A 12680-nucleotide genomic window follows, 5' to 3' on the forward strand; every position below is an offset into this window, starting at 1 on the left:
TTTTCGGATTTTATGATTTTAGATGCTGTTTGTAATATAAGCTTTGAGGGTCCCCCCCACACATGCACACATTCACACACCCTAAATATGATGACCAGGACATGACATGCATTTTTGTGTAATTAAACAAGTGTTTTTTCTGCATTTCATCAAAAATTTTATTTCATAGATTGGAACTATCCTCAAATTGTAGGAACCAGAATATTAGTTATCCATTTTTTTTTCTTTATCTTAACCAATTTTAAAATATTTTTGTGCATTTCAGCTTGAGCAAAAAAAAGGATAATATGGAAGAGCAAAGTCAAGTGACTCAAATCAGTTTTCTGTTCTGTCAACATGCTTTGCTTCTAGTTTTACTCTGTAGCTAACAAAACAGTTGGCCATTTTGTTCACCTGCTTCCTCTGTTGACGCTCCGCCCTTGCTCTCCTCCCTCGCACCCCACCCTGCCTTCGCTCCAAAGCCCTTATGTGGGAAATGCCTTAATTGGATTAAACCATATGCATCAGAAACACTTTGTCAGCATGTCAGCGTACTGTCAGGGTGCCGGGCCGCGCCGCGCTGAGCCTCTGTGTGCACGCACGTGTGTGTGTGTGTGTGTGTGTAAAAGAATCATGAACTTCAGAATCATAATTTACAAAGATTGTTGGGGGGACTTTAATTTTTTGCACATATTTGTTTTTACATAAAATGTTTTTTCCTTAACCAAATAAGAATCACTGTCATGAAGTAATTGTTAGATGCTCTATGACAAAGCGTAATCGATGCTAAAGATCAGAGAATTAACATAGTTTTCAAACCAGATAGAACCGATTTGATTCTCAACTTTGGATTCAGGCTCAATAAATGTTTAATAACATGAGTCAGGCTTCTTAAATATCAATACAAATAACATTAGCTCTTGCCGCCTGCTTGTTTATTACCAAGCAAAGAAACACCAGAGATTCTGCAGCGTGATTTTAAAGATCAGGTTACCGTTGAATGCAGTTCAATAGTTATATTGACTAAATGTCAATATATATTTCCTAAGCAATTGACATAATATAAAAACTAATATAATTGACATAATTTTGGTAATTAGTCATTTAGAGAAAGATTTACTCTTCTGGTGTCAACCATTAAAGTTTGAGAATGAGCCTTTGTTTGCTGTTTGTATAATTTTATTTTATTTATTTGTTTATTTGACAGGGACAATGCTCTCTAATCAGCAAAATTACTTAAGTTTATATAGTATGTGTGTTGCAAAGTTGGGCTCTGTATGTTTTTTGTTTCATGTTATATTTTAGACCCAAACTACTATTTAAACATCGATAAAGTAGCTGTCTGATAAATCCATGTGGAAAATGAATCATTAAATCCTAAATAATGAAAATAGTCATGAGTCTTAGTCCTTTAAATTCTATCTAAACGAGTGATTTTTTTATTCAGTCATTTTTTTGAAGCAGTTTGTCCTTCGAGGTGTTGCTTGAAATTGATTTCGAAAAAATTAAAAACTCCCCATTGGAGAATAATAACAAACAACTTTATGAAAAACTCCCTGTTAAGTGAATAAAATAATTATTTGAATCACAGGAAACTTAATTTCTTCCTCATGGCTCATCAGTTTGTGCCTCTGTCCTCAGGTGAGCGGTATGCCGGGGTCCGTCTTCAACCTTGCTCCCTCCCACATGTTTGGCAACAGGCTGAACCCCAACTCAGCCATGGCAGCGCTCATGGCCCAGTCCGAGGTCTCACCAGCAGGTATGCAAACCTATTTGTGTGTGTACGTGCTTGTCACAAAACTATGCATGTGTGTCAGAGAGAAGGAGAGGGAGATAATGGATAGGTCACGCCCCTTGGTCCCTAGGAGAGGTCAAGGGTCAGCACTCGTGATATTTTCTAGCTCCACCCGCTCGGCTCCGGTTACACACCTCGATCGTTCCACTCTGTCTCAACCTCACTCTCTGTCACACGTACAGAAGTAAATACAGTACACAGGGTCATTAATGTGTAATTTACATGTAAAACAACTTTTCCTCCAAGTTGTGAGAGAAAAAGGAGGATTTGTTCAAATGGTTGTGAGAGTGAGGATCACAGGAGGTCGGGGTCATGCTTCAGGGAACTCCTGCTGTAGGAAAGAGGGGGGGTGTTGTCTGTCCGGTGCAGGAGCTGATGAGGGAGTAAGAGGTGGCCTGAGTAATCAGAGTAGCCACTTCCTGATACCAGACATCTGGATGAAAAGAGAGGAGCGACGCAAGAGCAAAGAAGAGAGAGTAAAGAGGAGGAGGAGGAGGAGGAAGGAGGGTTAGTTCCTGCTGCCGGTCAGCCGTCATCGGAGCCAGATCCACTCTGACCTGCAGGTCAACTCCCTAATCAGGCTGAATGACGGGGCTTTGTGTGTGTGTGTCTGTGTGTGTGTGTGTGTTACAAGGCAAGGTTAGTTTGTGTATTTTTCATGGAAGAAAAAAATTATTGAAAGTGTCACAACATAAAATCAACTTTTACCACTTTTCAATAAAAAAAATAATAATTAGCTTGTAATGAGACATTTTTTATTAAATAGACTGTTTAATGGTTGAATAATTGGTGTACTAACATTTTATTTGAGGTAGATTTAAACATTTTAATTATCAACCTCAAAATTAGTGAGGATTGTCTGCTTTATTCTATTTTATATATTTGTATGTTGAATGTCGTCAATATGAATATCATTATTTGTTAAAATTCTTTCATTTGTTGTCACCTGATTAATAATTGAATGATTATTTTGTTATGCAATATGACTGAAGATGGTGCCCAACACAATTAAAATTAAAGTTAAAAAATCCCAAATCTTTATTTTACAGATATATTAGACAGAAAAAACAGCATTCTTTACATTGGGGAACTGAAACCAAAGAATAAACAGCTTTTTGCTGTAAAAATTATTAGTAGGTTAATTGATTTTCTATATATATATGCTGTGTATATATATATAATTTGTTTATAATTAATGAATCTCCATGCACCCCTTTTGAATGTCCTTGTTTCCATGCAGTGAAGCTGTACACTATTCACACAGTCGCGTGTGCAGCCTCACAAGCGTGAAGTTGTGTTTGTGAACCAGTAAAGGGTCATGTGAGCACAAACATGCAAGGTGTGCGCGTGTTTGTATGCATGTCCCCTGTTGACTTTGGCAGTCCTTTCTCTTTGCTTTTGAGTGTCTGGAGGGAGGCGCCGGGACGGAAAAGGGCCGCAAGAGAAAAAGGGAGTTTGAAAAAGAAGGCGAGCGAGCGAGTGTAGTTGTGACCTGTTGAGGGTAAAAGCTGGGATTGACTATCTTAAGTAGAGGGGAGTTGGTCAGAGTTGTGTAAATGCAAAAGTGTGCATTTGAGTGTGCGTGCATGTGTGATTCATTACTCCCGCCGAGGAAAATGAAAAGAAGCGTCTGGCCACGGGCCCAGAGGGAGGAGATAGAGAAGGTAGAGAGAGAGAAAGAGAGAGATTCATTCACATGCAGTTTGAATGAAGGCTTGTCTGTGAAAGACATGCAAAGGAAAGAAAAATAGGCTTTTGTAGGTTGACATGTTGCAGTGCATCTACACCACACAGACCTGTTTTGAAAATGCTACTCTTTCGCGTATTTGCTCTGTGTTCACACTCAGCTGACAGTTTGCATGCACAGTGTATAAAAGTGGAAACAGCCCCAGTGTGTTTTAGGGGAGAATAAATACTAAACTCTAAACCTGTTGGAGTGTTTGTGTCTGTAAAGTTAGACCTTGCTGAAACATAATTCCAATAATTGTAAAATCTATTTTTTATTCTAGTCATTGTGAAGAATGTTACGCTAACTATAATAACGTGTACTGTAGGTGATCACAGAGGTGTGTGTGTGTGTGTGTGTGTGTGTGTGTGTGTGTGTGTGTGTGTGTGTGTGTGTGTGTGTGTGTGTGTGTGTGTGTGTGTGTGTGTGTGTGTGTGTGTGTGTGTGTGTGTGTGTGTGTGTGTGTGTGTGTGTGTGTGTTCTCTTCCAGTTTATTGTGGACATGTTCTTGGATACACAGTTGTTTTTTGTGTGTGTGTGCAGATCAGGAGGTTGGAGACAGCAGCAGCGTCGGAGCTCAGGGCTTCTCCATAAGAGCTTCTCCCAAGACCACCCCGCGGTGAGTACATGCTCTCTATCACACACACAGATCCCCCACCACCCAAATCCCACCCCGTTTTTACATTCCTCTCTGGCCCCCCTCCGTCACCCATCCCCCTCTCTGCGTTTCCCTTCGCCGGCCCGCCGTCTCCCCTCTCTTCCTCTCACTCTTCACACACACCCACCCACCCACCCACACACACACACACTCTGCCTTTCGCTCTTACCCCTACAGGCAATCCTCGCTCTCTTACAGCCAACGATAACGTGTGTTTTTGAAGGTGGTAACCATCCTTCAACTCCACTTAGATCTTTTTTTTCTCGATGTAATCACACATGGATTGACAGTCCAGTGATTTTCTGCTTCTCCATCTGGGAATATTTGCATGGAGCTCTCAGAATGGGAATATTGATGAGACAGATCCATTTATGTTTGTTTCTTCTACTTTGTGGGATGGATAATTTCCCTTGATGAGGTTGGTGACATTTATATCATGAACACTGCATCTGTGTTATTTTATGTCTTGAATTTTGGACAACATATTCCTGTAGGTATGGCTGTCTTTAAATTTGAAAAGAGAATAGTGTAATATGTGGCTTTTTCTTTAATTTGCTTTTATCTACATAGTTTGTGACAATTTGATTATTTTCTTACTCAAAACACTTGAATGTAAAAGTTAATAAATCTATATGTTTGCATTAAGCGTGACACCTTTTTTAATAATACTATGATATTGACACTTAAAGGCAGTTTTTTTTTACATTTTATTTAGAAAAATTCCAGGAAGTGTCATCACTGCCACTGCTGTTTTTAGATTTTCCTCCACATTGTGAACCCTTCACTCTGTTCTTTTTTCCCTCTCCTGCTGTCCCTCATTTCTCCTCTTTCACACTCAACAGATTGACTCAGTACACACAAACACACACCAAGATTTATCACACCCAGACAGTCCACTTCCCTTTTTCTGTCTCTCGCCCTCTTGCATGTCCTCTTTCTCTCTCCCTCCACGTCTTTCTCACTCACTTGCTCGCACACACACACACACACTGAGGGAAAGCCTGGCCCCTTTTCATTAAGGACCACTGTAACAACAAATTGATGTAGTTTTATAGCCAGCAGTGTCTATGTTTGTCTGACGTTTATGTTGGGTCGTTAATCTCCCTATTGACCTCTCTATCTCTCCTTTTCTATCCATGCGCGCTCTCTCTCTCTCTTCCTCCATTCAGCTCTCCCATTGGTGGCCTGCAGATCCGCTATGACTCCTCGGGGTCGTTGCCGGGGCCGGGTCTGGGGTTGCTAGGGGCGGGGGGAGGCGGTGGGGAGACGCCGCTCCCAGTGGCCACCAGCATAGAGCAGCTCCTGGAGCGGCAGTGGAACGAAGGGCAGAGCTTCCTGCTGCAGCAGGGAGGGCAAGGAGATGGTGAGTGGACTGATCCCACTACGAACAGACATGTACACAACAATGCACTCACACACACACAGGGCTGCGTATCTTGTGATGGGGCTCTGATCCGAAAACAGCGTTTTGTGACCTTACTCAGAGAAATATAACAATATTTAAATAATCTCTAGAATGGCACTCAGTAGAGCGCTGACCTCCATCAAAGGCCCAACAGTTCCCTTTAAAATCTGCATCATTTGTATCTATCTCCAAAACTATTGTAGATACAACTGTTGATCCGGTGTTGAATCAGATTGTTGTCAAAATGTAGGCAGCTTCCCTAAAACTTAAAAATATAAGTTTTTAAGAAGCTAAATATAAAATGTCAAATGAGTCAAATTAAGAAGAATTTTGATTCAATGTCTTTATTTAAATGAGGCACTATGTGATTAAGAGTTAGAAGTCAGGTTAACTATTCAATGGCATCTTTCCATTTTTGACACACTTTTCTCTTTCATAGCAGATTGTACAGAGGTTTGATCCCTTGCCCACACAGGCGGCGCCTTCCCAATCCCCTGTTTCCTCTCTGATTCTCAGTCCTTTCTCTTACTGTCTCCATGTTGTCTGTGAGTGTCTGTTGATCTCCGTCAGTTATCTTCTCATCTGAACATCCCTTGAGGGATCAGTAGTTGCAGCCTAGTTGTTTGAAAGGTCTTCCTTCAATCTGGACTGTTCAGGTTGAAGTTCCTGTGTCTGTACATCCTCCTCCTGACTGGAGTTGTCCTTGAGCACTGCGCTGAGTCTGTACAGGCACCAGGGTCACTGCTGTGTAGCTGATGTTCACCTCTGACCCCCCCATGTAGAGTATATCTGTCTATTCAGGCACTGGGTCTGTGAGCAGAGTTGTGTGGAGGCTGAGCAGAGTTGCCCAGTTTCACCGGGGGCCTTTTTTAGAAAGTCTGGTGTTCTTCTCGCTTGTGAAAAGATCACTCCAATACTTATTGCTCCATCCCAGAAGTAAAACACATTGTCTTCATAACGTAGGTAAAAGTTTGAAAAAATGTTTTTAGCTGTTTGAGAGGCGGTGGACTAGTGGCAGAAACTTGGACTATGGGCAGAAAAGGTCTCTGGTTCGTCTCTGGTTCGACTCCACGGAGAAACAACAAAAAGACTAACCTGGATTGATCTGTCCAAAAATCCAAGAGGATTCTCCTTACCCTGTCTAGTGCCCCTGAGCAAGGCACCTTAGTCCCCCAACATCTGCTCCCCGGGCGCCGTACATGGCTGCCCACTGCTCTGTGTGTCCTGCACCAGATGGGTTAAAAGCAGAGGTTAAATTTCCCTCCTTGCATGAGTGTGCGTGTGCATGTCTGTGCATGTGTTTGGGACAAATAAATATATCTTAATCTTAATCTTAAACTGAAGACAGTGATGGGGTTGAATTTCAGGGCTTTTTTCTCACACAGGAACATTGAATACATTGCTGCTGCCACTACACCACACTGAAGAGTCCGTTTTTTTATTCACATCTTTATCCTCTTTCTCTCTTTCAGTGGTGGGGATGTTGAAGTCGCTCCACCAGCTTCAGGAGGAGAACCGGAGGTTGGAGGAGCAGATCAAAACTCTGACTATGAAGAAAGAGAGACTGCAGCTTCTCAGCGCTCAGCTATCAGTGCCTTTCACTCCCACCACAGCCTGCTCTGGTACGTGCACACTCACGACTCAAGCAGCCCTTTGTAGTGAAATAAATACGGCTGGTAAAATAATCCGCAGACTTACTGACTTGTTTGTTTGAGAACGGCACAAATATGTAGTTGAAATAAGATGGCGCTTGGGGAAAAAGCATCATGATAATGAACACATGGATGCTTGATCATGCCTTACTGAAAACCTTGGATATTGACAGGATCTGCGCTAAAACAAAAAAGCACACAGACATACACAATTTTGCGTTTTAATGTTATTTTTAAAGTCTTGTCGAAAGGGGCCAGACCTCCTTGTTGAAATTACAAAGACAAAAATAATCTAAATCTGTGTTGATTTGTGTTTCAGATGTGAAAGGAGCCCAGCTTGGAGGCACCGACTCATCGTTACCTGTTGCTGCTCAGGTAAAAGACCAACAAGAGACAGAACACTAACAAATAAACATGTACGAGTCAGTTTAGTTCAGTTACCAGCTAATGTTGATGATAAACGTAGTGCATCCTCATTAACGTGATAAAACCCTGATGAGTGGAGGATTTGTCATTAAAGCCGTTGACCTCGCTGTCTTCTCTCAGGACAGTACGTCTTGTGGTGGCCACAGCAGTAGTGGCTCCACCTCCTCCCTCTCCACGCCTCCCTCCGTCTCCCAGAGCCCGCCCCAGCCCCAGCTCAATGGAGTCTCTGCTGGGGGGGCAAACCCGGCCGGGCACGGCGGAGTAGCGGGGCTGATGGGTGCACTTGGCACAGGCAGCGCTCTGGGCATCGGGGGAATCGTCGGGGCGCTGAACGGGGTCATTCAGACCCAGGCGGGCACCGGCAGCCCTCACCAGCACACAAGTGGAGCAGCTACGGGCGTCACGTTGCCGGTCAATAACAAGTACGTGTGAGAACAGGTGTACGGTGTCAGATCAGATCAAATGAAGCGAGAACAGACTGGACCACTTAATCAAAAGTCATAACATGAACTGCAACATGCTGTTTTATGGGCATTCTCAAAATCATTGCAAGCAATACCTTTTTCTCTTTCCCAATACTGATATCTGGACTTTGCAAATAGGCTGATACCACGTACTGATCCCAGACCAGTGCATTTGATGAATAACAACTTGTATCACCTATTTTAACAGCTGTATCTCTGTATGGGGTGATGATTGCCTTCCCTCCTACGTTTCTGTGTTTTACCCAAATTGCAATTAGCTTGCTGGCCAATGCTACACTATCAGAAATCACTTAATCTTCACCGCTGTAAAAGCAGCACTTGCCAGAAGCGGAACAGCACAACTGCTGTTTTTGGAGCAGAAACGATTTCCTGATAAAAAAGATGTGGCATCGGATCAGTACAGAGATTTGCGTACTCGCTGATTTCCCACCTTTCTGCATTTTCTGAGGCATTTCCGATGTCTGTATCAGAACATGTCAAGTAACATGGCTTGTCCTCACAAATCAGTCTATAGTCCATGCTCCTGTTGTAGGTTTACATCTGAGCTGTCAGGCTCTGTCGCATCTCTTCACATCCACACCAAAAAAACGAAAACACCAGAATCATTTCGTCAGCTGGCAGCTTCATCTCTCTGTTCTTTTTAAAGATGTTTGTTTGTGTGTGAACTTTATTGGCTCCTCTCTCTTCCTCTGTGTTTCCTTTTGCTTGCGTGTTGGATTCTAGCAGCTCAACAACTAGTAAGAACAGGTGAGACAAAAGTCAGATCAGGTCTTTACGTCAGACAGAGACATGTTGGAAAATCCTTGCTTTTCTTGTAATTTTATAAATGGAATCGACTTCAAAGTGGAATTAATAATATTGCATTAGCAGTGTATACTTTTTTAATAAGTATTTTATTGTTAAAATGCAGTAGTGTATATACAGTGAGTTTATTGTTGTCGTCTGACTGAGTTGTGTTTTGTGTCAGTGCTGCACAGCTCGGTCTGTTGTCGGAGCATCACAGACTCCTCCTCCAGCAGCATCATCTCCAGCAGCTGCTGTCCTCGCAGCCCTCAGCGGTAAGGCGCACACACACACACACACACACGCACACACGCAATGTGAGCTACACTCTTTTTTTGTGACCTAAATCGCCAAGCTTAGTAATTTTTCTTTTTTCTCCTCCTTCTCTTCACCCCACCTGTCTCCCCTCCTTCTCTTCTCCATCTTTCATTGCTGTCCTCCTTCACACTTTTCCCTTGACCTCATCCCATCTCTACCACTCCATCTCTTCCCTCCTGTCTTTCTTTTTCTACCACCTCCTGCATCGCTCTCTTCTCCCCAGGAGCAGCAGCAGGTGTTGCTCTACCAACTGATGCAGCAGCAGCAGGAACTCCAGCAGCTGCAGACCTTCTCCTCCTCGACGCAGATTCCCTCCATCCCGCTCTCCTCCGCTCAGCTTCCCATCAACAACCTGCTACCCGGCGCCCAGAACCAGAGTCAAGGCGCCATCACGGCCAACCCCTTCCTGGCGATGCAGCACGCACACACTGACACGCACGCTTCGGGGGTGCAGAAGCAGCGGCTCGCTGAAAAGGCTGTGGGCATCGCAGGGCAGGAAAAGACATGACGGCAGATGTTCTCTCGTTTTTTTCTTTTTAATAAATATGCAGAGTTTTGGGAAGATCGGCCTGTTGGTCAACTTTGTTGTTCGGTGACAAGGACACTGGCAGAAAATTCTGCGTCCGGGTAGATAACTCTTTAGAACGGTCTGTGCTAACACGTTAACACACACTGTGGTGATTGATAACAGAAGACAAAAGTAAGAATTGCATTTTTTTTGTCTTTTTCTTTCACCAACTCATTCTTTTTGCAACTTTGGTCAGGTTTTTACACAGATTTTGTGTAATTTTGTTTTATTTATTTCCATCCAGTCTTAGATTTCTTAGTTCGTAGCTGTAGCGCTGCTTCAGGTTCCTATTTTCACTGCTGAGATGATGATTTTCATTTGATATCACTGATAGTTAGTTTGTGTTATAAGTGTGACTAGAGCACAGGGTGATTTGTGTTCTCTCCTCAACAGGTGAGGTGTGGGATGTGCTTCCACGGAACATTTCCTTGAATTATTTCTCTTAACATTTTCTTCACTTTTCGTTGTTTCTTTCTCTCGTGTCTCCCGTGTGGTGTCACTACTATTTCACTCTCAGGGGCCTCAGCTCACCAGAGTCGTGCACTCGGCACACAAGCTAGCACACACAGAACTACAAATATACAAAAAGAAAAAAAGAAAGATAGCAGAAATACATTAATATTTCAAACAAAAAAACTACAAGTCCCTACTACAAAGACTTAACAGTAGCAGATGAATGTTTGACATCTGTCTCACAGCAAGTCCCTTGGGGAATATTTGGTGAAAGGCTCCTGGGGGAAAAAAGAAAAGAAATCCTACATGTTCTTGCCACTGCCTCTCTCTCCCCGTGTGTCTCCCTCCGTTTGTGTAGATCCATTAATGTCAGTGAGCCAAGTCTCGTACGGTCACCACAGAAGCCTTGCTTTACACTGTCTCCTCTCTGGGCCAGAAACAGGGGGCTCACTCAGGGAAATGAAATGGAAGAAAAGAGAAATATAGCAAGTTGAATGTTCAAGAGGGACGCATCAATCCACACAGCACACGCTTGCAAAGAAACGATCGAGTTGGTTGTCAGCACATGGAGAGTCGTCACATTTCATCCCCCTGATTGAGCCCCCCGCTGCACCTACCTCTCAAGCAGGACCAGCCTATCAGGACCTAAAATATGAGGCCGACGTCAGCGGCCGCCTCACAACCCCTCAGCAGTCAGGACTGGCCAATCAGGGTCAAAGCCCAAGTGCCTGAGGCCAAGGCGGGATTTATTTCCCCCCTTTTTTTCTTTTTTACCTGTGTCCCTGTCACTCAGCCCAAATCTTCAAAAACCCTTTCCACCAATTAAGCTGCGTTGCTTCGCAACAGAAACACTCAGTGGCGTCTTTTTAATGAAACCAGGAACGATGATGATTCTGCTGCATCCTCTTCTATCAAAGCCAACTTGGATTGTGCTTTTTTATTTATTTGGAGTTTGTTTGTGTAATGGGCTTAAGATGAAATATTTTAAAAGCCCGCTGGTGTTGCAATTTAACATCATTTTGTACTACTGTGTAAAGTTTTGTCTTCTGTTTGTTATTTTCTTCGTACAGTCAGATGTTGCTGTAAACCCTTTTTAATGACTCTTCTGTGTCATGTGTTTGAAAGCTAGAAGTTACTTGATAGCTGGCTGATAGGGACGAGGGGGGTGTGGTTGTACATAGCGGTTTGTTTGGGTGGGATCGGGTGGGTGGAAACGTGTCGGGGGACATTCAGTGGCACAGTTTTTACCTCGTTAAGTGTACATAGAACCTTTCTCATTGGCCGTTGATGTGTACATATGTGATTGTGATTGGCCGCGCTGGTGTGAAGGAAAGCCAATGAAGCCTCAGTTTGTGTGTGTAGATCTTTAGGACCAGAAAAAAAAAAAATAAGGTTGACAGTGACTGGACACACAAAGTATTAATTTATTTTTATATGTGCAGGGACATTGTGTTTTTTTGTTTTTTTTGCACCATTTTATTGATGAGAAATTCATTTTATACGCTGGGCACCGTGTTTTCATCTGTGCACACATTTGTTTTGATCAGTTTTGTACAAATGGAAGATAAAAAAAAAAGAAAAATTGAGGGGGTGGGGGGGTGACATTGTATTTCAAAATACCAAAATAAACACTCTGGATAAAGTAACAGAAACGCTTGAATTTATTCTTCTGCTGTTTGAGGGAATTTATTTGCAAAATGATGAGATTATCAATACTGAGCAACCCAAAACACATTAAGATATCATTTTGTTTCCCAATGTTTTAATTCGATGTACTGCAAGAAATCAAAATGGATTATTTTGAAAAATATCATTAAGCACATGTAAATAAGCCGTTTCATTTCTAGATGACTGCTGATTGGTTCGATTTGAAGAAACTTTAAGTTGTTTTCTTTGAATAAACAGGAAAATGTATTTAGGATTAGATATAAATTTAATGAAAGTATATTTAAAGAGTTTTATGCAGTTTCCAGTTATAAAGTTTGCATTACGTATGATATGAAATTGGTTTGTTGATTTGATTAACCTGGTTTGTATAATGTGTTAATTACAGTGGAGAGGTGTGAGGAGACGACGGCAGCGGGACGAGATTTATTCAGTAACAATGAGGAGGAACATGAATAATCATCAGGAGAAGAAGAAACTGAACATCTTTTTAAATTTAAACAATGTGCTTCAAGGCTGCTGTCCTGAGACACACACACACACACACACACACACACACACACACACACACACTGGTTCTACACGGCAGCTGGAAGTCATCAGCTTTGTGTGTGTGTGTATGTGTGTGTTTAGAGGTGGGGGCATGATTTCTGCTACATCTGCTTCTGCCCTGGTAATTAAAAGCTCACTTTCCTCCTCCTCCCCCCAGAACTACACCCACCTCACCCCCTTCAGGAGTTTTCAGTCCCTCACGCACACGCACACAC

General features: G+C 42.6%; 1 protein-coding gene across 1 annotated transcript in view; it reads left to right on the top strand.

Annotated features, from left to right (window-relative positions):
* mllt10 (MLLT10 histone lysine methyltransferase DOT1L cofactor) overlaps positions 1 to 11867 on the top strand; it is a 40138-nt gene extending 28271 nt beyond the window's left edge. The window contains 8 exon segments of the mRNA XM_061093816.1: positions 1621 to 1738; positions 4044 to 4119; positions 5328 to 5521; positions 7036 to 7185; positions 7535 to 7590; positions 7762 to 8063; positions 9094 to 9184; positions 9451 to 11867. Coding sequence (XP_060949799.1) covers positions 1621 to 1738; positions 4044 to 4119; positions 5328 to 5521; positions 7036 to 7185; positions 7535 to 7590; positions 7762 to 8063; positions 9094 to 9184; positions 9451 to 9735 — 1272 coding nt within the window. The 3' untranslated portion in view covers positions 9736 to 11867.
* The last annotated feature ends 813 nt before the right edge of the window (positions 11868 to 12680 follow it).

The sequence above is a fragment of the Limanda limanda genome, chromosome 20 (assembly GCF_963576545.1).
Source record: "Limanda limanda chromosome 20, fLimLim1.1, whole genome shotgun sequence".
In the NCBI taxonomy this organism is placed as follows: Eukaryota; Metazoa; Chordata; class Actinopteri; order Pleuronectiformes; family Pleuronectidae; genus Limanda; species Limanda limanda.